General features: G+C 54.1%; 1 protein-coding gene across 1 annotated transcript in view; it reads left to right on the plus strand.

The window, feature by feature from the left end:
* The first annotated feature begins 517 nt into the window (after positions 1–517).
* The window catches only part of ANK1 (ankyrin 1), a 67,910-nt gene continuing 41,480 nt past the window's right edge, over positions 518–26,947 (plus strand). Inside the window, 4 exon segments of the mRNA XM_043536392.1 lie at positions 518–673; positions 16,531–16,632; positions 25,812–25,856; positions 25,859–25,912. Coding sequence (XP_043392327.1) covers positions 620–673; positions 16,531–16,632; positions 25,812–25,856; positions 25,859–25,912 — 255 coding nt within the window. The 5' untranslated portion in view covers positions 518–619.

Below are 26,947 nucleotides of genomic sequence, written 5' to 3' on the forward strand. Positions count from 1 at the left end.
GGTCTGTTCTCATGAGCTGTGCCGTGACTTCCCGCTTCCTGCGCCAAGTAGCTTAGGGCTAACTTCCCTTCTCCCTGCATGCAGGAATCTCCAGGAGGGAAGGCTGGAACTGGCATCTGCCCTGTGACTAGGAGAAGGAAGTTTCATTGTGTTGCAGTAACGTGTAGGTATCAGGTCCCCTTGTGATGGTGTTACACGCACAAGGTCAGAGGCAGTCCTGGCCCTGAGCAGCTTTCAGACGAGGAATTCTGTCCTTACTGTGTCTCATGTTTCCGAGACCTGCCCTGCACTTTTCCTGTTTGAAAGGCAAGGTTCAGGTGCCTGAGGTCGGAGCCCCATTCACCTGCCTGCAGACGTGTTTAGAAAGCATGTTCCAGACACCCTGCCCTCTCAAACGCTCGGAGAAGAGCTCAGCCACTGTTTACCATGGGCCCTGGCATGGGGCAGCTCCCGTAATCTCCAGTCCCCAGGCAGGAGCCTCCCCTCGTCATCTGCACGTGTGAGGGACGATAGGGCAGAGGTCTGCTGCTGCTGATAAAGTCCTGTGCCTGCTGGGATCTTGGGCACTTGTTTTGGAGGTAGAGCTCACTGTGCATCTGTGCAGACCCCAAGCACGGAGATGGGGGCTTCCCTTTCACCAATAGGGATGCCAGGCCTGCTGCACCTACGGAAAGTGAGTACTCGGGCAGCCTCTAAAGGCAGCGGGGGGCTCTTGCAACTCAATTCCTAGGGCAAGGATAGCTGGAAGGCTGTTTACCTATCTTGTCTGGGGTGTGTGCCTGTCGGAACTGGTAGCATGGGATCAGGGCCCTGTGGTGCTGGGCACCTGTGTGTGCACATGGTGAGATAGCCCCTGCCCCAGAGAGCTTGCAGACCAAACAGACGAGAGACACAGGATGAATCATTGTACAGATGGGGGACTTGGCCAAGGTCACACAGGGAGTCAGTGGCAGAGCCAGGAACTGAGCTGAACCCCTTGTTTCCAGGCTGGAGAGTTAGTAGCAAGACCATCCCTGCTCTCCACGCCAGCGTATTCTGAGCTGATATAGCTGAGGGGGGAGGGGGATTGGCTGCCAGTTTTCTTTTTTAACGGTAAACAGCAGCGGCCAAGTTGTCATCTTTCCTGCCCACCTAAAGCACTGGGTCAGGCGCACTGGGTGGGGTTTCCATGCAGGCTCCATCTGCCTTTGCTGATGAACTGGGGGCTGTGCTGCCTTTGGAGCCAGGCTAGCAGCAACTTCCCTTCACTAGGTGCAGGTGTTGCTCACAGGGTCCTAGCACAGCTCCCCTTGCCAGTGCAAGGGGGGATCTTTTCTAAGAGCTGTGCTGCAGGCAACCTCCCTCGGGGCCTTCTTCCCTTGATGGCTTAGAGCAGTGGTTCTCAACCAGGGGTCCAGGGCCCTCTGGGGCACTGCAAGCAGGTTACAGGGGGTCTGCCAAGCATGGCTGGCATTAGACTCGCTAGGGCCCAGGGCAGAAAGCCAAAGCCCTGCCATGCAGGACTGCAGCTCGGGGCTCCGAGCCCCCCACCTGGGGCTGAAGCCGAAGCCTGAGCAACTTAGCTTTGCGATGCCCCCTGTGGCATAGGGCCCTGGGCAACTGCCCAGCTTGCTACCCCTTAATGCCAGCCTTGGCTTTTATATGCAGAAAAACCGTTGTTGTGGCACAGCTGGGCGGTGGAGTTTTTACGGCATGTTGGGAGGAGGCTCAGAAAGGAAAAGGTTGAGAACCGCTGGCTTAGAGAGCTCGTCACACGCACAGCAGCCGGGACAGCGTGAAGCCCCTGCGTGTTTCAGCCACAGCGCAGTGCCTGCCTCTCTCACAGTTTCAGCATAGTGATCAGCCACAGCTGTACAGATTCTAACAGACAGTTCTCTGCTCAGGCCTTTGCCCACTGCATCCAGGCAGAGCAGGTGCGAATTAGACCTGCTGAAGCAGGGCTAGAAAAAATGAGGGGGAACAGATTGTAGAAATTAGAAGTTGCTCACAAGCAACATTTAAAAGCCTTCCCCTGGGCACAGAATGAATCTGTTCGGAAGGAACCGGATTTGGGTCTGGAGCACTGTCGGTGGGTGCTGGAACCCAGCCCCTCTCCTCAGTGCTGGGAGCCATGTGCCGTGTCTGGGATAGATGAGGCTGGGTGCACCATACGTGCCCTTTGCTGGAGAGGCTGCCCCCCCTCTCTGAGCTGCACCAGGCAGGCCCAGAATTTGTCCCTGGTTTTTACCAGCAAGTGGAATCTGTCACATACCTTCTGTTCACTGGGTTTTCCTGGTGTGTTCTCTGCACATCCCCATCTGCGCAGACTCAGGTACATTTATTTGCTGTCATGGTTCAGGAAGAAAGTGCATTAGGAGAGTAAGAGGTAAAAAATCAAGTAGTCACGTTGCTGCTGTGTCTCTCTAACCAGCTGTAAGCCCTGGTAGGTTGTAATAAGAGGTGTAATGCATGAACAGCAAGCTCTAGAGGTTTGTCTTAAATCAGAACCTGGTGATATAAAAATAGCATTTCCCCGCTCAGGAGCACAAAGAGCGGGGGCTTCTGCTAGCCTCAAGAGGGAGTGACAGGTTTCACTGGGGTGTGCATGGCCCATGCTGACAGGAGCTGCAGCCATGTTAACTCTTCCATAGCCTTGGCTCCCCAGTCTGCAGCTCCCTGGCCAAACACCATGGGATGCTGTTCCATTGACACCTCTTCTGGTGCTGGCTGCCCGGCTGTTGATCAAGGGCGATTGTGAATTTGTGAATAATAGGACAGACTCTTAATCCTGCTTCTCAGAAAACCCATTCGTGTCAAATGGGTGTAGTCTGGGAACAAATGTGCTCAGAGCAGCAGGATTTACGCCCTTATCAAAGGGATTTGATGCCTGCGGCGTGGGCTGTTCCCTGCTTGTGGCACCCTCCCGCTCTGTGTCCCCAAAGCTGCTCTGGCTGCAGCTGCCAGCCAAGTGGGACCCACCCACAGGGGGAGCTGAGGAGCATTTCTAATCCTCAGCCACAGCAGCTGTTTAAGATCCTAAATGGCTAACCAGAGCTCTAGCTAACCGGGCTCTGAGTGCGCCGTACATTGGTGAATGGCAGGCCGGAAAGCAGTCGTCAAGAGCTGTCTGTGTCGTTATTTGTGGTCGCAAGTGACTACACATATACAACTGAGGTGACAAACTAGAGGTGGTTCCTGAGAATTTGGCCCCAAAATGAAATATTTGAAATATGGTTTCCTCTCTCACATCCCTGCCAGGGTCTGTGTTCCAAGAGAGAGGGAGCACGGTGGAGTGGGAGTCAGGGGTCCTGAGCTCTGTTCCTGGCTCTGTGACTGAGCCGCTGTGAGACCTGGAGCAAATCACTTCATGTCTCTATCTTTGATCTTCCCCCTGTAACCCCGGGACAGTTGGGAAGGTTTATCCCTGATCCCTATAGGACTTGTGGTCTGCCTTAATCCTTGACCTATGTGCTGGCTGTTAAATGGTTCCTGGAGCCCTAAGGATTAATGGAATCCCTTTGTAGTTGAGAACAATGTGGTCAATGGATGATCTGGGGCTCTGGGTCTTCTCTTGTGTTGGTGAGTACACAGAATCCTTGGGGCTAGCCTGGCTCATGCACTCCAGAGGGTCTCTAGTAGCTGGTTGGGTTTTATTTGGCACAGACCTCAGCAAGCTGGGTCAGCTAGCAGCCTCCCTCGGTCTCTGTGCCAGTCCCTCCCCCCGGCTTGCTGCCTCTGGTTCTGGAGCTGTGCGAGAGGAATTAAGCTGATGCCACATGTCTCTCTCTGATTGTGAAGGTGAGGGTGCTGGGGGCCAGAGAAGTGCTGCTGATGGCAGTGATCCTTTGCTTGCTATGGAACATCAGACAGGCCACAGCGGTCATGCCCCAGTCCAGCCAGCCTCACTGCCTTACGCTAGTGTCTGGGCCAGTTCAAAATACCATTTCCCATTAAAATGGTTAAACTGGGAGCATTTAAGGGGAATGAAAAGGCATCCCAGCTGGCATAAACGCCCGGGCTGCAGATGTGGGGCTAGAAAGTTTCAGATACAGAAGGTGCCTATAACCTAACAAATGGCGGGAAAGGTAACAAAAGCAGCAAAATAAAATGTCTGGAGGTTGAGAAAAGCTTTAGCCCCCCTTTCACCCTAAATGATTTTCCATAGTTGGGGAAGTGCAATATGGATACATTGTACAGCAGTAAAAAGGAGGACCTGTGGCACCTTAGAGACTAACCAATTTTTTGAGCATAAGCTTTCATGAGCTATAGCTCACTTCATCGGATGCATTCAGTGGAAAATACAGTGAGGAGATTTATAACACCCATTTTTTCATGTTCTGTGTGTATATAAATCTCCTCACTGTAATTTACACTGAATGCATTGGATGCAGTGAGCTGTAGCTCATGAAAGCTTATGCTCAAATAAATTGGTTAGTCTCTAAGGTGCCACAAGTACTCCTTTTCTTTTTGCGAATACAGACTAAAATGGCTGCTACTCTGAAACCTGTCATTGTACAGCAGTGTTAATGCCATTTCTTCCTGGGCCCATTAGCACGGGTGCTGCGTGCCAGGTCATGATCACAATGCTGGGTTTGGACCAAGGAGGTTGGTGTCAGGCCCCTGTACTAGGGAACCTGATGAGGGAGCGAAGCAGCCTCTCAGCGCTGTTTACAGGGGGAGGGAGTGGACACTCTGGAGGCCAAAGTAAAACAAAGGGACCCACTGCGGGCTTAGAAACATGGGAAGAAAATAGCATCCTGAGGGAGGTGCAGCTACAACATCTGGGAAGCTCTGTCCGGACGGCAGACATGCCACTCGGAAAGGCAGTGCACTGGACAGCAGTGGAGCGCCAGCGGGGGAGAAGCTTTTGGGGTGATATGGCAGCCACGTAAGACAATGCTCTTTGTTTGGCGCTGCCTGTGCAGAGGCACTGAGAGCCAGGAGGTGGCGGTGGGGGCTTGTCTGTGCTGGGAAGTTTCATTGCCTTAGAACAGGCCGTAAAAGCTGCCAAAGCGCGTAGTGTAGACAAGGGCTGACCTGTTTCACACTCTGTCAGCTGGCTGTGTGTAGCCCTGGGGGATCATAGAGGGCAAGCCAGGACCTGACAGCCCATATCTCCCAGGAGTGCTAGACAGCATGTGTTCTAAGGTGATGCAGCTTCTCAACATAAGCAGCCCGGTGAGAAAGGACTCGGTTGTTGATCTGGGCACCTTGATATCAGCAAGGCAGGGAGGGGCCATGCAGAAGAGCATGATGAGGTCAGAGAGCAGGTGGGATGGATTTATGGAGAAGATTAGAAATGCTACTTGTGTCTGACTTGGCTAAATGACCACAGGGACTATGGCTACATTAGCCTTCACCTCCCCCCAAAGCCAAGGAGGGAGCAATAGCCAATGCTGCCAGCATGTTCACCACACTGTAGGTCTGCTTTGAGCAGAGTTACACAGCACAGCCCCCCACTGGCAGAGCAGCTGCACTGTGAGAGGCAGTGCTGGCGGTCTGGAGGGCAGAGGCTGACAGACCCAGCCGCAGGGATCTGTGATAACTGGCCAGCTGGTGAAGGCGGTGAACACGGGGAGAGGATTTGTTCAGGGGGAAGCTAGGAGCACTGGAAATGAAGAAAGGGCTGAACCTCAGAAACCATTTCCCTCTGGAGCCATCTATCTGATGGCAGAGTCATACCCCAGGGAAGCGGTGGAAGCCCCGGCTACTGGGACCACTTAACCCCAGTGTTAATTAGTATTTCAGTGCGTGGCAGGTGTCAGCTTCTTGGAGCAGGGGCCTTCTCTGTCTGTTTTCTGTACAACACAGCTGCATGCCAGTGGCGAACCATACTGCAAGGGATGAAGCCCATGCTAATGTGCTGGAGGAAAGTGTCTTGCACTGGTCTCCAGGGAGTGGACAGGAGTCTTCCTACCCCTGCTCCGTTTCTCACTCCGAGTCTGCAAACCTTTGGCTTTGTTTCACGTCATCGACAGGCTTCTCTGGCCACTTTGTGTCCAAGGCCAGCGCTGTCCTCAGCTTGGCTGCGTGGCTGGCCATCACTCACCCCTGGTGCTGTTGAGCAGTGGGGATACCCACGTGCAGGCAAAGGCAAAACTGCCTCTTCCCCTTAGCACTGCAGCTTGTCTCTGGGAGGGGGCTGCTGCCCTGCGATTGGCGACTCCGTTACATGCCCAGTCCTTCGCTGGTATGCACGGTCTGTCTGCCAAGCAGCTTACATGGCAGGGACAAGGTGAGTTTGGGGCAGTGGACTGTCCTGACCTGGTTCCTCCAGGTTGACTCATGCCTGTGATGGGAGCAGCTTTACATCCTGTCTTGTGTCTCATTTAGCTGAGATAAAGCAAGGCACATGCTGCTCCTGAGCCTCAGACATGTGGATTTGCAAGCAGATGTCAGCAGGATGCTGAGCAGGGGCCGCTAAGTACCTTGCTGATAGGAGCACATGGCTTTCCAAAGGAAGTGGAGGAGACAGGAGTTTGAAGCTGTAATGTTATCACAAGTGGTAAAACTCAAGAGACAGACGTGCATTAGTGGATTAACTGGGTTGAATTGCTTTCAAGTTCTCCGCCTGAGAGCAGCCCAGGGAAACTTCACTCAGCAAAGCCCTGTGATAGAGACAGCTCTGCTGCATGTACTTCCTTGCCAGCAAGGACTGCAAAGTCCTAGGATGTGTCTACACTGCTGCCTGGCCATGACTGCCCTGGCTCGCAGACCCCGCAAGGGAGGAGGGTCTCCGAGCCCAGGCCCAGCCCAAATGCCTACGCTGCTATTTTTAGCCCTGCAGCCCCAGCCCGAGTCAGCTGAGCTGGGCTCTGAGACTTGGTGCCGCAGGGTTTTTATCGCAGTGTAGACATACCCCGAGAGTTCAAGGCCAGAAGGGACACCAGGTCATCTAGTCTGAGCTCCTGTATTTCACCAACACCCGCACACTAACCCAACAACTTGTGAGACCGAAGTGTCACCGTCCACAGGAGACTAGACTGCTGTGCACCACAGGCAGTGAACAGGGAGGACCAAGGTGCCCCAGTGCCTGAGCCTTCCCCCTAAGTGGCAGGGAAATGATTAAATGAGGTACATCTACTTGCACGGCAGAATCCTGGCAAGTGACCCACACCAGCATGCTGCAGAGGAAAGGGAAACCCCCCCAAGGTCACTGCCAGTCTGGCCTGGGGGAAAATTCCTTTGCAGCCCCAAACATGGGGTCAGTGAGACCCTGAGAGTGTGAACTAGAACCAGCCAACCAAACACAGATACAGAGAATACTGGGTGCCACGGTAGTCCACAGAGCCCTGGCCCACCTGCCCAATGTCCCAGCTCTAGCTGTCACCATTGCTGATGCTCCAGTGGAAGGAGACCAGCCCCCTCTCAGGGGCAACCCTTTCCTGACCCAGGCTGAAGCCCTGATCCTTGAGCTGTTAGGAACATAAGACAAACTGGAAGTGAGCCCCAGGGCTGCTGAGCCCTGCCCCTTCCATCACACACAGACTTGTCAGACAATCGTACTCATATGTTCGTCCAGCTGTCTCTTAAAACTAGTTGTTTGGCCCCACCACTCCTATTGGGAGGCTGTTCCAGAACCTCACCCTCTGATGGGAGAAACCTCCTTCCAATTTCCAATCTGAATTTCTGCCTGGCCAGTTTTACCCATTTGTTCTTGTGCCAACATTGTCCTTGAGGACTCCTGGGAGAGTGGAGCCCACTTCACGTTTGCAGCCATTGCCTCGCGGGGGATTGGGATTAGCACACAGGCACCTGCACAACTCACCCTTTCCTGAGCCCCCATGTGAGTGTGGAGGCATCTGCCCATTCTGCTAGGTTGCAGGGTAGTTTGGGGCTGTCACAGTGGGTTCCCGGATCGCGAGGCGGACAAGGCTGGATGCAGTTTTGTGGGTCACTCGTCTGCTGGCAGGGGGGTAGAGGCCGAGAAATGGTGTCTGGGGAATATTTAGCATCAGAAGAGATGTTTAAGTTGCAGTGGGTCCATTGCCACTGTCACTGTGGCTGGCTGGGGTCTCTGAAGATGCATCACAGAGATGCCGGGGGAAGGAGGAGGGGCTTAGCTAGATGGGTGAAAACTGTTATAATAATTGTACTGATTGAGATGGAATAAATTGGTTTACGGGATTAGTATAATTTAGTCACCATTCAACATCAAACAGTATTAAACGGTATTAACACCTCTAGCCCATTTATTCCTTCTCAATTCCCAGAACAGAGCCCTTGGTGCTGCCGCTGCTGGACTTGCTGGCAGCTCTGTTTGTGTGGGGGGGACGCCAGCGGCAGGAGCTCTCTGCGCAGGCTCCAGCTGTGCTGCACGTCAGCCGTGAGGGGAAAAGCATAAAGGCCCTTTCAGAGTCGGAGCTCAAATCGATGGCAAATCGCCTGGCTCTCAGCTCACCGTTGCCAACTCTGTCCACGTATCTATTCAGGGGACACCATCATAGGACCTAATCACCATCAGCCGCACCATCAGGGGCTCGTTCACCTGCACATCTACCAATGTGATATATGCCCTCATGTTCCAGCAATGCCCCTCTGCCATTTACATTGGCCAAACTGAACAGTCTCTACACAAAAGAATAAATGGACACAAATAAGATGTCAAGAATGATAACATTCAAAAACCAGTCGGAGATCACTTCAACCTGCCTAGTCACTCGATTACAGACCTAAAAGTCGCAATATTACAACAAAAAAACTTCAATACCAGACTCCAATGAGAGACTGCTGAATTGGAATTAATTTGCAAAACTGGACACCATTAAATGAGGCTTGAATAAAGACTGGGAGTGGATGGGTCATTGCACAAAGGAAAAACTATTTCCCCTTGCTTATTCCCCCCACACTGTTACTCTCACCTTCTTTCAGAGTAACAGCCGTGTTAGTCTGTATTCGCAAAAAGAAAAGGAGTACTTGTGGCACCTAGAGACTAACCAATTTATTTGAGCATAAGTTTTCGTGAGCTACAGCTCACTTCATCGGATGCATTCAGGGGAAAATACAGTGGGGAGATTTATATACACAGAGAACATGAAACAATGGGTGTTATCATACACACTGTAAAGAGAGTGATCACTTAAGATGAGCCTGCTCTCCTGCTGGTATTAGCTCATCTTAAGTGATCACTCTCCTTACAGTGTATATGGTAACACCCATTGTTTCATGTTCTCTGTGTATATAATTCTCCCAACTGTATTTTTCCACTGAATGCATCCGATGAAGTGAGCTGTAGCTCACGAAAGCTTATGCTCAATAAATTGGTTAGTCTCTAAGGTGCCACAAGTACTCCTTTTCTTCTCAACCTTCTTATCAACTGTTGGAAATGGGCCATCTGATTATCACTACAAAAGATTTTTTTCTCCTGATGATAATAGCTCACCTTAATTGATCACTCTCATTATAGTGTGTAGGGCAACATCCATATTTTTCATGTTCTCTGTGTGTATATATATATCTTCCTACTGTATTTTCCACTGCATGCATCTGATGAAGTGGGTTTTAGTCTATGAAGTGGGTTTTAGCCTACGAAAGCTTATGCTCAAATAAATTTGTTAGTCTCTAAAGGTGCCACAAGTACTCCTCGTTCTTTCTTCCCACAGAGCCGGGCTTGGCTAGCTGCTTGCTGTGCTCTGGCCATTCCACTGCAGGTGGTGGAGGGGCCTGGGGAGCTCTGCAGCATCAAAGCACTGGGGTCATAAAAGAAAACCCATGGGGATGTGCCAGAAAAACAGATCTGAGTGCAGAATTGCTTCCTAGAGAGTGGCCCTGGGAGCCATCTGGCAGGTGCCAGAGCTTTCCCCAGCACTGGGAAGCAGCACTGGGGTTTGCTTTTGGTGGATTCCTCAGGCAGCTTTCTCTGGGGCTGCCAGCCTGGGAAGAGTGCAGTGCGTAGATGTGCTGGACGGCCGGGGGATCCCTGACTCGGTTCACAGGCCTTGGGATCTCTTCTCTGCCATGTCCCTAGCCAGGTCATCTCCCTGGATCCTCTATGTGCACATCTCCCCTCCCTCACAGGGAAGGTCCTCAGCAAATTGGAAGCTATAACAATTATTCCGCTGTTGCTGTCCACCGATAAATATGACAGATGTGCACCATGCCATTGTTATTCAGCATTTCCAGTGCAGTCCGGCAGACGGGGGGAGGAGGGGGCTTTGTGCTTGGTGCTGTACAAATATTCAGAAGTGACAGTCCCTGCCCCAAGTCGTGTACAGTCCAGCAGACAAGCAGGCAGGGAGAATGGGGTCACAAGTGTCGTACACGTGCCTATCCTTTAGTGGGTCAGGAGCAGTGATCGCTACGCGCTACCTGCCTAGCTCAGTGGCTGAGGCAACATTGCTAAAGCAGCCTTAGCCTCCAGTGTTCCTAGCAACTGGGGCTGAGCTCACGTTGCTGGGTGTTTGCCTGGAAAACATTATCTGCTCAGAGCTCCAAAGGCAGCAGCGGGCTCCCTGGGCTGATATAAATGTGTCTGTGTTTCATGGAACAAGGTGGAGTTACTAATAACCTCCCTTCCTTTATCAGCCTTGTGCAGAGCTGCCTGGGCGGGACTGAAGGGGAGGAGATGAGAGCAGGACTCCGTCACTGTCCAGTGTCCTGAGCAGTGAGCTGGGACAGCCATCCTCTGATCACGGGCCTGGAAACCCAGCCTGAGCCCAGGCTTAGGGACTTGCACAGTCACTCACGTATGATTTGTTAACTACAGGAAGTTTCTAGCCTTTCTGTTTGCAGATAGCTTCAGCAGTGCCCAAGAGCAGCAGTTACTGCAGGGGACGAGGTGCCAGGGCTGAGGTTGCCCCACTGGCTCTTCCAGCTGCTCACTGCGGGCTTTGGGCAGATACTTGGGCCTGCGTTTCAAAAGTGGCTCCCAATTTGGGTGAATCCCACAGAGGCTGGTTCAGTGAGTGCAAAGTGAGTCTGAACCGAGAGCCTAATGTGTGTGTTGCATTGGGCTGGACTGCTTGGAAGAGCCCAGCGCTCGGGACTGGAAGAGAAAGCCAAGCGCAGGGGAGGGACAAGGGTGAGAGTAAATCGTCAGCAGAAAGCAGGTAGAATAAGAGTAGTGACAAGTGCTCCTCTCTGGCCGTTCATCCTGGGAGTTGCAAAGCCCTTGGCAAAGTCTGGGTCTGATCCTTCTCCCATCAAGTCTCTCTTGTCGTTGCGTTCAGTGGGCAATGCCATGCCCAGCATCTCATGGGATCAGGGCCTGTATACGCATGATCCCCTGGAACACAGTGCGTCTGGGGAGGATTCTGTACCTGTTTCAGAGTGCAAGTGGTGCAGGACAGGGAGTCAGGAAGAATATCTCCTCCTATTGGACTACACTGTCCCGGAAAACTGCCCGGGAGACGGAAAGGGACAGAGACTCGGTCCAAACAGTTTGAAGACAGAAAAATACAAATGGCTTCTCTGTGTATGGAGACCGTGAGTGCGTGTGTGTGTGCGGGCGTGCAAGCACTTGTGTAAGTGGCAAGCAAACATACTAAGATGTGTGTGTGTGTGTGCAGGGCTGAGGGCAGACACACCTTTCTGAGCTCCTCTCGACCTGCCTGCCCTTATTTTAAGAATGACGCAGAAGGTCCTTTTGTTGGAAATTAGCCCTGTTGTGTCATCCCCGTGGTACTTTTTCAATGGCTTAGTTCATCTGCTCTGGCCTCTGACATGGTGACTCACTGACGTAGCAGAGAGTCGCCATGAAAAGACACCCAGAAGTGACAGACAGACGCGCTCTGGCACCAAGAAAACAGTAGAGTCACAGATCTGTTTCCTGTGCCACTCACATCCAAGCTGAGCTGTCCTCTCTTCTCAGGCTGTCTGCTGCTGTCTGACATCCTAGGATGTGATATGCATCCCTGAGACATGCATGTGGGTTGTGGGGAGAAAAGCCACAGTTTGCCTGGCTCCCCCAGGCCTCAGCCTGGTCTGCAGGGCCCTGTCCTCCAGCAGTTGGGGGCCACAAGGACACCGTAGCCCCCCTCCCTGGTGGCATGTGTTGCCCATTGAACGCTAGGCTCCTTGGCATGTCTTCTGAGCTTATCCTCTCTGCTGTTCTCAGGAGGGCACCTGCAGCTCCGACCCACGCCCTGGCCCTGGGCAGCAGTCAGCTGCTTTCTGGAGGAGGCTCAGTAGTAAATATCCCAACTGACAGAATAATGGAGAGAAAATGAACCAATTCCATTAGTGTCTGGCGAGCCCTGGAGGGCCCGTGCTGGAGCGAGGAGGGAGCCTGTATTTTTAGCCAGAATGCAGAGTAACTCACTGGCTTGCACAAAGCTGGGGAGTAGCTAGCAAAGGAGGGGGAGAGGGGAGACCAGGTTCGGGTTTCAGCTCAAGTGCTGGACTATGGCAGTTCGACAGGGCAGGTCCGGTCTAGATGCGGCTGTGAGTATTCAACATGCCTCTCCTTTGTGCACCAGGCGAGCTCTGCTTTGCTTTTCTGTTTGCTTTCTAGCTGCATTCCTGGCCACCTCCCTGCTCTGCTCTGTGCTGGGGCTTTGGCAGCCATGGGCTGTTGGAGCCCGTGGAGTTATCTCATTTTAATCTTTGCAGCGCTGTGTGTGAGTTATGGACAGGGAATCTGTACTGTGCTCTGCGCTTCCAAGGGGATTTCTCTGCAAGGTCTCTGGGCAGTGGCTGAAATGCCCACACCAAGCTGAGGTGCTGCCCTTCTGTGGCTCCTGACTGAGCAAAGGAGGCTTCTAGCAGGATTCAGAGCTGGAAAATCCCTCTGCATTGAGGCTGCAACATAAAATGCTCAGCTCTGCCCTGTTGTGAATCATGGGCTCTCCAGCTCAGCACACCGGGCTCAGCGTGCAAACTGTGCACTGCTGAGCATGGCACGGGGACATCTCTGGCTGCAGGTCCTGTCTATCACAGTAGATAAACCTGATTGAGCAGAAGGCATCTCTGTGCCACGTGATGCCTTCCTCGTTACTCTGCACCATAAACAATGGGTCGGTCCCTGGAGTTGGGTCTTCCTCGGAAGGCTGGAGGGAGCCAGCAGGCAGGGGGGTTCACACAGACTGTACACGCTCGCCTGGCATGAGGAGGCTGCTCTGCTGTGATCGGAAACCACAGCACTGCCTCCAGCACCTCTTCCCTGTAATGCCAAGTATGCTAACACCAGGAGCCTTGTTAGCCAGTGCTGGGTCCAGTGGCTCCCGCAAGAAATGCGGCTGAGGATCTTGCTGCACATCCTTTTGGGGCTGAATGGTGGCAAGGACTGGGTGAGCCTGGTGGGCTGGATGCTACTGGGGGCAGCCAGTGCTGCTTTGACGGGACCTCCGCCACAAGTAGTAATCAGACTCTTGTTTTCTCTGGTGCATGGGATTGGATCAATAGCCGGGGCTTGGCTGCATTTCCCTGGAGCGGGAGCAGAGAGGTCAGTCGGTACTGGGTTATCGGACCAGGAGGCTGCAGTTGGAGTGGAGAGAGAGCTGGGTGATGTCCTCACTCTACTGAGCGAACCCACAACTACTGCAGAGAGAGAAGAACAGAGCCCCAGGCCCAGACACTGCTTCAGCCTGCAGCCATGGTACCACTGGCTTGTGTAGCAGCACCCAACACTGTGCATTGTGCGTTCCAGAAGGAACCGTCCCTGCCCTGAGGGCCTTGCAGTCTCAGGGTAGCACCCAACGGAGCTCATGGACCGGGCTGAGCTGGGCCAGGCCCCTGAAGGAAGCAGCACTGGTGATTATGTGCCACCTCTTGCTGCGTCAGAACAGAGCAGTGCCCCTGTCTGGCATGAGGGGTGCTATGCTGCAGAAGCAGCTGCCTTTCCACTGAGTGGGCCTGCCCACTTGCCAGACATATTCCAGGGCACCTTGTGAAAGATGACTCTAGGGGTCAGATTGCTAAGAGCTCAGACTCAGTGTGCCATGCTTACCTGAATATCTGGCCCTAGGTGTGTTAACTCTGGTGTCCTGGGCAAATCCCAGCCTGGGTCATCACCTACTGCCACTCAGTGTTTGCCCCATAGTTTCAGCTGGATTCACTGTTCTTTACTTCCTATTCCAAGTTGTTGCATAGTGTTACTTAAACAGCTGCTGCATCACCCCAGAGGTGGCTGCATTTCAGTGGTGGCTGGATTCCTAGTTCCTGTTTGTGAAGTGTTGTGTGATCCTTCGGGGTGCAAGGCGCCCAGTAAATGTGTGTTACTGCCATTACTTCATTGCTTTAGTACAGGTTTCAGAGTAGCAGCCGTGTAGTCTGTATCCGCAAAAAGAACAGGAGTTCTTGTGGCACCCTTAGAGACTAACAAATGTATTAGAGCATAAGCTTTCATGGGCTTACAGCTCACTTCATTGGATGCATAGCGCTGCGACACTGTGATCCCTTCTAGACCCATTTGAAGGGTTTTCTCCAGACAGCAGAGTTGGTTTTATTATAATTGTAGTTTAACCCACACCAGTTGTTGTAGTTTCTGAGCCAAGAGACCGGCTCTTCCCAAGTCACTTCTCACATCCTTTGAGCATCTCCGCCCCAGTCTCGCTTTGCTCTGCTGCTACAAGTCATGATTTGCTTTGAAAATGTTACCGAACCGTGGCTAGGGCCTGCCAGCTCTGGCAATAGGTGCTCGTCCCGTAGAGAAAGGATGCCGTGAGCCTACAGCTCTGGACTGGAACACTGGAGATCTGGGTTTCTGGCTCTGCCATAGATTGCCTGTGTGATTCTGAGCAAATCTCTCTAGGCCTGGTCCCCGTATGCGATGGAAGGGTGGTTATCTTTCCACCCGGCCAGTCTGGCCTGTCTACAGCATAAGCTCTTTAGGGCAGGGACTGTCTCACTGTGTATCTGTGCAGAGCCCAGACCCCTGGGTGCTGCCATAATACGCACCCTAATGCGCATAGGCAGTTCTAGTATTGAGGGAAGCCGCCAAGTGTGGTCTGGGGATGGGATGAGCCAAGGGTTTGACCTGCTAACCAGCTCTCTTGTCTTTCCCTCATGTTAGCTAATACACCTCTCTTCAAATGCCGACACGGGCAGCAAGCCGCAGCCCCATGTGTGCACTCCTAGGGGTTCTGGGCAGAGGCTCGGGGTCTGCATCAGTGTGCGAAGCGCTTCTCCCTGCCCCCCTGCCCTGTGCTCTGTCGCCTCCTGCTTCATGACCTGTGACTATATTAGCATCACCCTGCACAGGAAGTGCAAGGTTAATAATAGCCCAAGTGTCTCAGTTAGCCATGTCTCACCGGGGGCTCTGCCTGCTTTGCTTCCTGAGGGGCACTACGTTGCTGCTCAGGCTGGGGCCAAGGCCAGGGGCTGCATCCAGACAAGCACACAGAGCTGGGAGAGGGCCCCGCAGAGCCAAGCAGGACCAATAGTGGCTGGAAATGGTTCTGGATAAACTGGTGAGATTTCTGGTGTGGAGAAGGAGGGCTCTGTAGCAAGCTTGGTTCATTGTAGTATTCGTGGCCCTTTTATTTCTTTTATTCTTAACTTTTATTTCAAGGGATTTTTCATTGATTTCCATGCCAAGGATGGAGAAATAGTCCATGTCCCGCCCACACTGACTTTTCCTGGCCAGGGGGAACAGGACCCTGGGCCAGACCAGATGTGCCCAGCTGTGGGCAGGGCTATGGCTGGGTTATAAACTCTGTAGCTGTGGAAAGCCTGGCTGTGTGACTAGCTTCATCCATCTCTCCCCAGCTGCTTTGTGTCAGGCCAGCCTTGGGAGCCTCACCCAGGAAGTGGCCAGGGACCACGTCCCTCATGGCGCCCCATCATCCATTCCCTCCCCTCCTGGTCCCAGTGCAGCCACCACTGCTGGGAGGTGAAGCCCCGAGCAGGCTGCTGGAGCTCCGCTATCTGGTGCTGGTTCTTTAACTCCCTCACACCAAGATTGTGATGATGGTGGATTGTTTTCACTGCAGTAGCACCCCAGGCCCTCTTTCTGCTACATGCACAAACACACTGGGAATGACAGAGCTCTCCTCCCTCCCTTCCATTGACCATGATGCGATCCCCTCCCAGCACAGCAAGGGGGAGCCTGCCCTGCTGGCAGGGGCTGGGAGGGGAAGCTGGTGCTGGGACAGGCACAGTGGAGGGTTTGAATGGGGCATTGCATGCATGTTGTTGCAGCACTGAGAGCCCTGCTCCCTTTTCTTGCACATCCAGTGGCCGGCTCAGGGCTTTCAGCGCCGGTAAAAGCCAGGCGGGGTGAGAGCATTGGGGAAGGAAAGCCGTTTCCCTTGTGTTCCTGAGCTGGGTCTGCATATAAACGGCAGCTTTGCTGCGGGGCATTTCAGAGACAGCTCCTTCTGCTTCAGCACAGGACCACCCAGCCAGGCTCCAGCACTGAAAAGGCCGCCTGCTAGCGACAGTTTCCTGTGCTGGTGTGGGACGGGGGCAGCAGGAATTGGGGGGATGGGTGATTGAGCCCACTGTTGTTGCAAGGTCCCTGCTAGGTCTCCTGGAGCTGGCTGGTTGCCACTTGTTCCCTACAGCGTGTGCCCAGTGCTAGGAATGACTCATGCCCCTAGCCCTGCAATGGGCACCCTGGGCTGGTCAGAGCCAGGGTATATGCTGACTCATGTGCTCTCTTTTCTCTCCCAGGCCGATGCTGCAACCAGCTTTCTGAGGGCTGCGAGATCCGGGAACCTGGACAAAGCCTTGGATCACCTGAGGAATGGGGTAGATATTAACACCTGCAATCAGGTAGGTTAAGGTCACTAGGATTCTGGTACCAGCCCCTGAGGTCCTATAATAATGTGCCCTCTTAGCCCATGTAATGACCGCCCCAGAGTGGGGGTGTTTGCTGGTAACAGGGGAGCGAACTGGTAGGCAGGGAGCGTGGCTGGCGGCTCCCCTGAAGGGTGTGAGGAGCTGAGGCCGCTGGGTGGGGCGCAGAGTGCTTGTCATAGGATAGAGGGCAGATCAGCAGTGGCGGGTGCAGTATGTGGGCCTGGAGGCCATCCTCAAGGGCCTTTATGGACCTCCCCCACCCCCAGCATTTGGTCCCCTGGCTCTCAGCAGTAGTAGATGAAGGTGGAGAGGGGTGTTACCAAAATGCCAGGCCCTTAGGGCTCCCTGGAGGTGCTGGACTGGCGGAGCCACTCACACTGTCAGGCCCGGCTCCTCTGTCCAGGCAGTGAGAGCTGCAGTCTCCAGAGGGATTGTCAACAACAGCTGGGCAGCTGCCAAAGAGCAGGGCCCGGGCTGAGGCAGGGGGAGCGCCTGCTGGGGGGCGGGGGGGGGGAAGGGGGCGGGATGGCTCAGGCTGCAGTGGGTGCTCTCAGAGGAGGCTGGGCTAGAGGGGGGTGAGCTCTGAACGCACAGACTCTGCAGACAGTGTCAGTGTACGTGCGCCTGCTTCGTGCTGAGCCCCAGAGCTGCCCCATTCACACTCACCACTCCCGTTGATCCAGCCACTGCAGCTACGGGAGCAGGGGCTACAGGCAGGTTGCACCTGACAGTGCCTTTTCTACACCGCCGGGTGGAGGGGTACATGTACAGCGCTGCTGTGCCCTGGCTCCAGCGAGCCCCTTGGAAGCACATCAAAGGCCATGCTCTGCTCCCAGTGACACTGGGGGAACTCCATTGACTGCAGGGGGTAATTCTTGTCACTGAGAGCCCAGCCCAGCCTCAGCCCAGCCCCAGCTCTCTGTAACAGAAGTTTGCTCCTAATGGGGAGCAGGCGTCTGCAGTCTCTCCCCGGCTTGGAGAGAACTCCTCTGCTCCCAGCATCCGGCTCTGGCTGGGCCCCTGCAGCACCTTTGCTGACCGGCATCCAGCAGTGCAAGTGGCGGTATGTGGGCCACTGGAAGGTTAGAGGAAGCGTCGCTGTGGGCAGAGGAAGGCGAAAGTTATAATGTCTCTGTCACAGCTGGATGAGCCACTGTTCTCTTCGGTCTGTCAGACGCATACATGGCTCATGCAAATGTACACGCTCCCCGCAGTTGTTGTTTGTGTGTGGTGCTAGGGAGGTGTGTGTGCGCTGTGTGCATGGTTGCTCTGTGTGTGTGTTGCGTGGCGCTCCGTGTGTGTATGGCGCCGCGTGTGTGTGGCGGTGGGTGTGTATGTGTGTGCGCTGTGTGCATGGTGCTCTGTGTGTGGTGTATGGTGCTCTGTGTGTGTGGGTGTGGCGGTGGGTGTGTATGTGTGTGCGCTGTGTGCACGGTGCTGTGTGGGTGTGCATGTGGCGCTGTGTGTGTGTGCACGGCGCTGTGTGTATGTATGGCACTGTGTGTGTGTGTGTGTGTGTGTAGCGCTGGGTGTGCGGTGCTGTGTGTGTTTGCGTGGGGGGTTGGGCTGTCTGGGTTTCAGCAGTCCATGATGCCCTCACATGGGGCTTTCGTGATCCTGCCATGCAGTGACCCTGGTTGCAGCTTCTTCAGCTGGGCCGAGGTCTGGGGCTCTGGCTGCTACCATGTGCCTGTGCACCCTGCCACTGGCCCCAGCTGTGCCTGAGACCGTCCCTGTGGCTGCTGTTTGAAGGCAGCTGCCAGGCGGTCCTGCTCAGCGCTTGTCTGATCCAGTGCCCTGCACGGGAGGCTGCTGCCAGTGTGTCTGGTAGCCAGAGTCCAGGGCGGTGCTGTCTTGACAGCAGCCAATGATCACAGGAGCCCAAACCAATTCAGGGAATATAAGGAACCCGGGGGCGGGGAGGGGGGAGATTCTCACTGGAAAGTGCTAAAAGGATGGGGGCAGGGGCAGAAGGGAGGTGAGAGCAACGTGCTCTCAGCCAACAGTATCTGGAGGAGCCCCACTCGTGTCCAGTCCCAGGGGAGGTTTTCCTAAGCCAGCAAAGAGAAGGCCAGAAACCAGGCTCCTGGTGGTAATGGCTGTATCCTGGCTGATGAAGGGGCCAGGCTGGAACTGTGATCTCTGCATGCTCAGGGGGCACCCCGGGGGGCTGTTGCTCTGACACGTTGGAGCTTAGGACTGGTGGCATGTTGTTAGCCGGGGAGGGTTTCCCCAGTTGCGGTGGCTTAGGAGGGTGAGTGTGGAGGGCTGGGTCTGTGCAGTCACTGCTCCAGACCCTGCAGCGGGGAGTTCATCAAAGGCACCTGTCTCACAGCAGCAAGGGAGCATCAAATTAGCAGCCCCCAGCTCGACACTTGGACCCATCTCCAGGAAGCATTGTCATTGCAATTTATGCTGTGTGAGCCAGTCACATCGGGGCCCATCATCACACACACAGGCTTCTAGAGCCCACGCTCTGGTCTGCTCAGATTCTCATGCCCATCACCATGGTATCTGAGAGGCTCTAGCCATCCAGCTCATGTTCACATGCTGCCTGTGATTGCGCTGGGCTTGCAGGGATGGAAGTCAGAAGTGAATTGGCCCAGAGTTGACCTGTAGAAAGTCTCTACCTTTGCTGATCCTTTAAACTCTTTGAATGAGAGCTGTTCCCTTGGGCTCTCCCCTTTCCTGGGCTCCTTCCTCTGGGACAGAGACTCGGACCCCTGCCCAGGTGCTGGCAGGTACGCAAAGCAGGAACTGATTGTGTATTTTGCTACTGTGTAAGTCTCCATGGGGATGCTGCTATTGAGTCTCTGGCATGTGAAGGATTTGTAGATCTGAACAGTTCACCCTCACCTTAGTACCAGGCCCCTGGGCTTTGTGCCAGGCTCCATGCTAAGTAGATCACAGACTTACACCGAATCCAGGCAGCATCTTCCGAGCGGCTGTGCTTTCGTTTCCGAATCCAGCACGCTCATTAAACCCAACTGCTGCTCTCTTCTGTGGGCTCCCTGGCGGAGCGGAGCCCCTGATATTGAGCTGCGCATGAGACCAGTTACTTGGCACGCTCGCCCTGCTCCTGGGTACATTCACTTCACTCCTCAGTGAGGGTATTTAACAGGCCCGCTGCTCTCTCAGATCACTTGGAATGTGTGTGGGGGGCTTTTTAAAGGGGGCGAGGGACGTTTAATTCTGAGTCACGTTCTTTTCATATGCGTTCTGGAGCTCCCCCCCAGTGCAGCACGGTGTCGCTGGATGCAAAGGGAAGCTGGGATCTGTTAGTTCTGCCTGCTCTGTGCTCAGCTTTGGGCATCCCCAAGGCTGGGGGGTAGCAGGCGAGAGTGAGCTGAGGGGGCTGTGGCTACTTCCAAGGTGTGAGAAGTCATGAATAGAGGGCCTTGAACCATGCTGCTACTTCACCTTTGAGAATAACTGAAAGCTCCTGAGGAGACCTGAGAATGTGTCCAGCCCCATCGCTTTATTCCCAGAGAGAAGGAATGCTGGGGTCTGGAGGAGGCTGTGCGGGCAGAGAGCAGAGCTCGCGCGGCTGGTTCTGGACGGCCCTTTCCTAGCACGGTGGGGGATGCAGGTTCCCATCAGCCAGAGTCTCCATTCAGCGATGTGCAGGGAGCCCTGCCAAGCCTGCTGCTGGTGAGATGCTGTAATGCCTGGACTGGGAGGACCTGGGAGCGTGTGACTGCGGCAGTCAGGAGCCTCCGTCAGTGATGTCTTCAAACTGGTTCCCGTTTGCTTTGTGCCATCTTGCTGTGGTTAGATGGCACCTTTGGGTTTCCCTCCTGGGGAATATCAGACCTGTGGGAAAGGTCCAACCTCACATGTCCTGTATATAATAAAGGGGATATATGTGGTCAGACCTATCCCACAGGCCCTGTATTCTTACACAAATGCAGAGACCTTAACATGCCATCTGATCTTCATCCCCATCCTTCTGATTCCATCATCATCGTCGGCACAAGTACCAGCATCTTCACTGTGCATCTCCTTCCTCCACGTGTCTGTCCGATTCCTGGGCACTTCACTGCCCTCGCTTTCAGTTCAAGACCTGAGAACAGGCAAAGCCCGTTGCTGCCAGCTTCCTGGTCAATAGGAGCTAGCATTACCTGCTGCCCTCCTGCCATCTGGGCTGTCCAGGTGTGCAGCCAGGTCAATCTCCTAATCTGTAACCTCGCCCAGGACCTGTATCTCGCTCCCTGCAGAGAGCAAAGCCCCGTCTCTCGTGTTTTCGGAATGGTTGAGTGTATTGTGCATGCAGCCACTGGCCAGAGTATTTCTGGGCAGCGTTCTCAGCAGTTAGGTGTGGGAACAGGGTGCCTTTCCGTTTAGGTCACTGCACAGGCTCCGGTCCTCCAGATTGGTTTGGGTCAAATGCTCGAACAGACTGCGTTGTTCTCGAGGCTTGAATACAGCCTCATCACTCTGGAGCCGGAGAATAATGATTTTTCACAGGTTTCCCAGCATCTGAGAGGATATAAACTGGCCATCGGGAAGTTTAGACAAAGGTTTCTAACCATCAGAGGAGTGAAGCTCTGGAATAGCCTTCCAAGGGAAGCAGTGGGGGCAAAAGACCTATCTGGCTTCAAGATTAAGCTCGATAAGTTTATGGAGGAGCTGGTATGATGGGATAACATGATTTTGGCAATTAATTGATCTTTAGATATTCATGGTAAATAGGCCCAATGGCCTGTGATGGGATGTTAGATGGGGTGGGATCTGAGTTACTACAGAGAATTCTTTCCTGGATATCTGGCTGGTGAATCTTGCCCACATGCTCAGGGTTCAGCTGATCACCATATTTGGGGTCAGGAAGGAATTTTCCTCCAGGACAGATTGGAAGAGGCCCTCGGGGTTTTTCGCCTTCCTCTGTAGCATGGGACACGGGTCACTTGCTGGAGGATTCTCTGCACCTTGAAGTCTTAAAACCATGATTTGAGGACTTCAATAGCTCAGACATAGGTGAGAGGATTATCTCAGGAGTGGGTGGGTGAGATTCTGTGGCCTACGTTGTGCAGGAGGTCAGACTAGATTATCATAATGGTCCCTTCTGACCTTGATATCTATGACTCTATGAATCTATATTTACTGACCCTGAACGTGACAGGATGTGTGTGTTACAGAGAGAGTCTCTGAGTGTGTTTATCGCCATGTGTGTGTGTCACAGACAGAGTGCCTGTGTGTCTATGTTCATGTGTCTGGTATGCAGTCGTTCAGAATGTGTGTCTATAGCCATGTGCTGTGTGTGTGTGTGTTAGTTAGTTACAGAGTGAGTGTGTCTATGGCTGTGTGTGTGTTACAGAACCTGCTTTCACTGCACAATATCCGTTTCTCCATTTCAGCTTGTTTTCTAGGAGCTTTGCGTCCTCCCAGGCTAGGTGCCATTTCCGCTTGGCATGATGCCTCTCCCCTCATGGGATCTGAAAAGTCTTTTGAGTCAATTTTCAGCAGATGTGTGTGGATTTGTAGGTTTTTACTCTGTAACGATTGGGGCTGTCTCCAGAGATCAACAGAAGAATATTTTACAAGGAATAAATTCATCTCTGGCTCTGGTACTTTGCAAGGGGCTTTTCTAGCAGAGATAGAAGGAAAGACTCTGTAGTAAAATTACTCACCATGAGGGTTTTTTAAGTTGAATGTTAATGTTGAATGTTTCCCGGAAGCTGGATGGAGCCTGGAACCCCAGGGATGCTGCTGGGAGCCCTTCCTTGTGTCTCCCGTGCAAGCCGGATTTCAGTGAGACAAATCAATGCCCTAAAGTGACCTTTTACTGCTTAGAGAAGCACCAGCAGACAGCCAGCACGTGTGATGCACCAGGCAGGAGTGTGTCCCCAACAGGGGATGCTCACAGCTCATGATGGCTCCACACACCCCGCTGCAGGAACAAGGAAGCACCCCCGTGCGGGAGGCATTCTTCTGGGGGCAGAAGTTCCCAGTTGAAACGGCCTATGAGGTTTAAGCCCCTCCCCACCCTCCTCCCAGCCCTGTTTGGTTCACCCCTGGGATACTGAACTGGGCACCAGAATAGAGCAGAAGCTGCCTCAGTGGGCCTCTCGTGTGCTGACTGTGCTGACAGCTGGATGTGGTGAAATGCTAGCTGCATACCGAGGCTGTGTGTAGGAGAGATGCCAAACCGAGGCACTAATAGAAATGTCCATGGGGGTTTTGTTTTATTGATGACCAGTTCTGGAGTGTGTGCAGCTTAACAGCCGCACAGTCTCCTCTGACCCTGCACTCCTCACTACCAGATGAAGACAATGGAAGCTGTAACTGAGTGAGAGCAGCATGCCTGGGCCCTCCCTGTGCAGCTTGCAAAGCAAGGAAGAAACCAGCAGTTTGTTTGGGTTTTGGCCTCCCCTTGCAGAGTTTGCAGCCCCAGTAGTGCAGCGCTGCGGGGGTGTGGGGTGTGTGGGGGGGTGCATGGGAACCACAAGGCAAGGTTGGCTCGGAATGGGCTCAGCTGAGTGAAGGGCAGAACAAACAGTATCAAAGGGGAAGGTGAATGAGCTGCACATCGTGTCAGGCGCTGCAGGGTAACAGAGACGTGTAAAAGTCATTTGCCATTGGACATAGGCCTCTGCAACTGGTTCTTCTGCTGATGAAAAAAATGACCTAATATTTGCACCTAATGTTTTATACAGTAACTTCAGTGAAAAATGTTCCCCTGGGGCATTTCCTCTAATACCTGGTGGGTTTTGTGTGCCTGTGTCTGGAGCCAAGGTTAAAGGCAGCTGCTGTTTCTGATACGATCGGTGGCCCAGACAGAGTGCCAAGCTACATTTTAAGTTTTTATTTAAATGTTGATGAATGTTAGGGCTTCTGCAGACTCGTCCTATCCGACTGGTCTGATGCAGCTCAGTCCTGATCTGCAGCCCCTGGCTAGCCGAGCTGTAGGCGCGTGCCACCCACCTTCGCTCTGCCAATGCACTGTAACGCTGACCTGCAGCACCTAATGCTGGGTCCTCTTCAGCAGGGGCAGGAAGTCATTCCCCGTTGTGTGCTGTGGGGACTGAGCTGAGCCCATTGGTATTATTGTCCATTGTGCCAGGGTGGGAATTTGCCAGGACCGCCGAAGTGAGCAGATAAAGCCCTGGCAGGGAGAGCTGCGTTGTGGCCAGAGTCGTTCTCTTCTCACAGAGCTGCTGATGGCTCCCGGCGTTCGTTGAGCCCCCTCACGGTGCCCACGGCTCCCAAGTAAGCTCCAGCACCATGCACTAAGTCAGCCTTTGTCACGGAGTCCCTGGGCGATGCTCTGGAACTGCTCCCTACGGAGCCAGGCAGGACTCTGGGGAAGTCTCCTTTCTGGCAGCAGACTGACTGCAGGACACACAGCTCACACAGCTTCCACCTTCCTGGGTCTGACCTCGGAGCCTTCAGCCTCCTCTGCCCCTCCGTGCGCTTCCCACAGCGAGTCCGCCCAGGTGGGCTCCTGGGGCAGCCAGAGGGTCCTGCCCCACAACTCTGCAGTCAGACGTGACTCTTAGCCAGCCAGGAAAACAGAAGGTTATTAGATGACAGGAACATGGTCTAACACAGAGCTTGTAGGTACAGAGAACAGGAACCCCTCAGCCGGGTCCATTTTGGGGGTCAGTGAGCCAGACAACCATGTCTGCACTTCACTCCTTGTCCCCAGCCAGCCCCCAACTGACTCACTCTCCACCCCCTCCTCCTCTGGGCTTTGTCCCTTTCCCCGGGCCAGGAGGTCACCGGATTCCTTTGTTCTCCAACCCTTTAGCTCTCACCTTGCAGGGGGGAAGGGCTCAGGCCATCAGTTGCCAGGAGACAGAGTGTCGGCCATTTATGTACACTGGCCCTTTGCTCTGCAACAATTACACACCCTTATTCCACCACCTAGAGACTTAAGAAATGCCTAGGGGAAACTGAGGCACCCCTACGGTGTTCAGAGGAAACATTAAGAACAGTCCCACTTCGTCACAAGCCTTCATCCTCCAGTGCAAGGTGCAGGGAGAAGACTGCATCAGCAGCTGCTGTGTGATGCCTCGGCATCAGGCTCTGATAGCAGGGCAAACACTCCCACTGCTTCCCCAGCAGGAGCCTGCTGCGGCACCAGCCCTTGGCCTGCCTTGTAAGACACCCTCTGGGAAGGGGCTCTGGGCAGGGCTCCCCAGGATAGAGAGGGCTGCTCACCAGCTGAGGCTTTGGAGTCCACAGCTCTGGGTCCAGAGTACTGGGAGTGGGTTGGGGTTTGTACTGTGCCTAGCCCGAGGGTTCCTGGTCTCTGAGCGGGGCCTCTGGGTGCTGCTGCTATGCTGATACTAAGAGTGAATGCCTGGAGGAGTGGAGCATGGTGCTGGCAAGGGAAAACAGTCGGGGCGCTTGTGTTCACCCTGCAGCAGCCAGTGGCATCCCAGACGCCGGGGGCCGGGGGAACCTGACGGGCAGCAGGATGTGTGTGAGCAGAACAGGCAGCCGTGTGGCTGTGCTACTCAGAGCAGCACCACAAGGTGTTCGTCCCAACTGGGGTGGTGGGGTGTCGCTGGGAGTCCCGGTGTTGGCTCGGCTGGTGGGGTTTTGTGCTAAACCTAGCAGCCTGCTGTGCAGAGCCGTTGGCACTGGGGCATTGCTGGAAGAACGATGCTGGGGGTGGTGATGCTGCTGCCAGATGCTGGTGGGTTTGTCTGGCACAGGAGCTCTGTGGGTGGGCAGATGGCGGGCACCAAAACACCAGGTGCCAGCGGATTCTCTCTGCTCCATCTGGATGCTGATGTGAGCTGATCTCCTGAGGGCAGCAAGCTCCTCACAGGGGTTTATCGCTTCTGGGATTCTGATGTCCCTGCTTAGAGAGGAGCATTTCGCAGGGAGAGTGAACTGGCTGGACCCAGCAACTGCTGAATCATAGTCCCAGCTCTGAGGCCTCGAGCAAGTTACACCTGCCTCTGTTTCCCCATCTGTATCACAGGGCAGCGAGATTGATCTGCATTGGGTTTGGGGTAGCTGATCTAAAGGCTCAATGCTGTTAGCAGCTGGTAGCCCAGGGCTTCGCTCTGCTCTGTGCAGTCTCGTGGGCTTTGTGTTTGCAGCCCTGGCTCCGTGGCAGTGGGGTTCCCCTCTGCTGCCCACAGCTTCCACAAGTGTGTTCCCCAACCTGGCTAACCAGCCCGCCACTCTGCTCTTTCCAGAACGGGCTGAACGCCCTGCATCTGGCCTCCAAGGAAGGCCAACGTGAAGATGGGTGGCTGAGCTGCTGCACAAGGAAATCGTTTTAGAAACAACAACCAAGGTAAGGGCTGGCACGGGCAGGAAATGGGGCTCAGCACATCCTTTGCCCACATTGTACCCGGTAGAGGCTGGGCTTGTAGTAATGGCACTGGGCTGACGCGCAGGAGATTTGGGTTCTGTTTTCTGTCTCTGCCACAGCCTCTCTCTGCAGCCTTGGGCAGGTTCCTTCCCCTCTCTGCTCTATAACTGGGTGGGTGATACTGACCTGCCTCCCGGAGCACAGGGGCCTTCTCTGTGTCGTGTGTAAAGCAAAATGGGACTCCCAGTTGGATAACAGGGCTAGAGGAATCATAGAATCATAGAAGATTAGGGTTGGAAGAGACCTCAGGAGGTCATCTAGTCCAATCCCCTGCTCAAAGCAGGACCATGGAGACATCCCTGGGTGAGTAGGTGCAAAGAAATCCAGGCCTGGGTTCAGAGCCTGCAAGGGGAGCACAGGGGGAGAACCCACTCCAGGAGCAGTGAGGGGCTTTCTGACGCGGGAAAGAGGAGACCACGTCACTACGCATCCAGGAGAAGGGCAGCAGCAGGTACCTAACCTGTGAGAGCTTCCTCCTGTCCATATCTCCTATCCCAGGTCCAGCAGAACCCCACAGTCCCTTCCTCCCAGCCCTGGGCTGAGCTGCTCAGGCCCAGCCTGGTCCCTGCTGCCCCAAGGCAGCTCCCTGCGGTCGTAGTTCAATAATGTGTCATTGTCACCTTGCCTCACCCGAAAGTCACCGCGGAGAAGAGCAGTGCTCACTCGTGACAGGCGGGACAAAGGCTTTAGCGAACAGGCTGATGAATGAGCAACCTCCAGCACAGTCTGTGTCTGCATCTCCCTGCCGGCGCGTTCCCAGCACTTCTGGGTTAGGAGGGCGCTGACATCCGTGGCGTGAGACCCGCAAAGGGGATGCAGCAGAGCCTGTGATGGATCGGCTAAGCTCCTGCTCTCCCCTGCTAGGGCTCTGGCTGTTGAGGCCCGTTGAGCCTGACTCAGGGTTTTCTGCTTGCGCTGCCATTGATTTAATGGGGGAATACCAAATCCTCCTCCTCC

This window comes from Chelonia mydas, chromosome 26, assembly GCF_015237465.2.
Source record: "Chelonia mydas isolate rCheMyd1 chromosome 26, rCheMyd1.pri.v2, whole genome shotgun sequence".
NCBI classification, from domain to species: Eukaryota; Metazoa; Chordata; order Testudines; family Cheloniidae; genus Chelonia; species Chelonia mydas.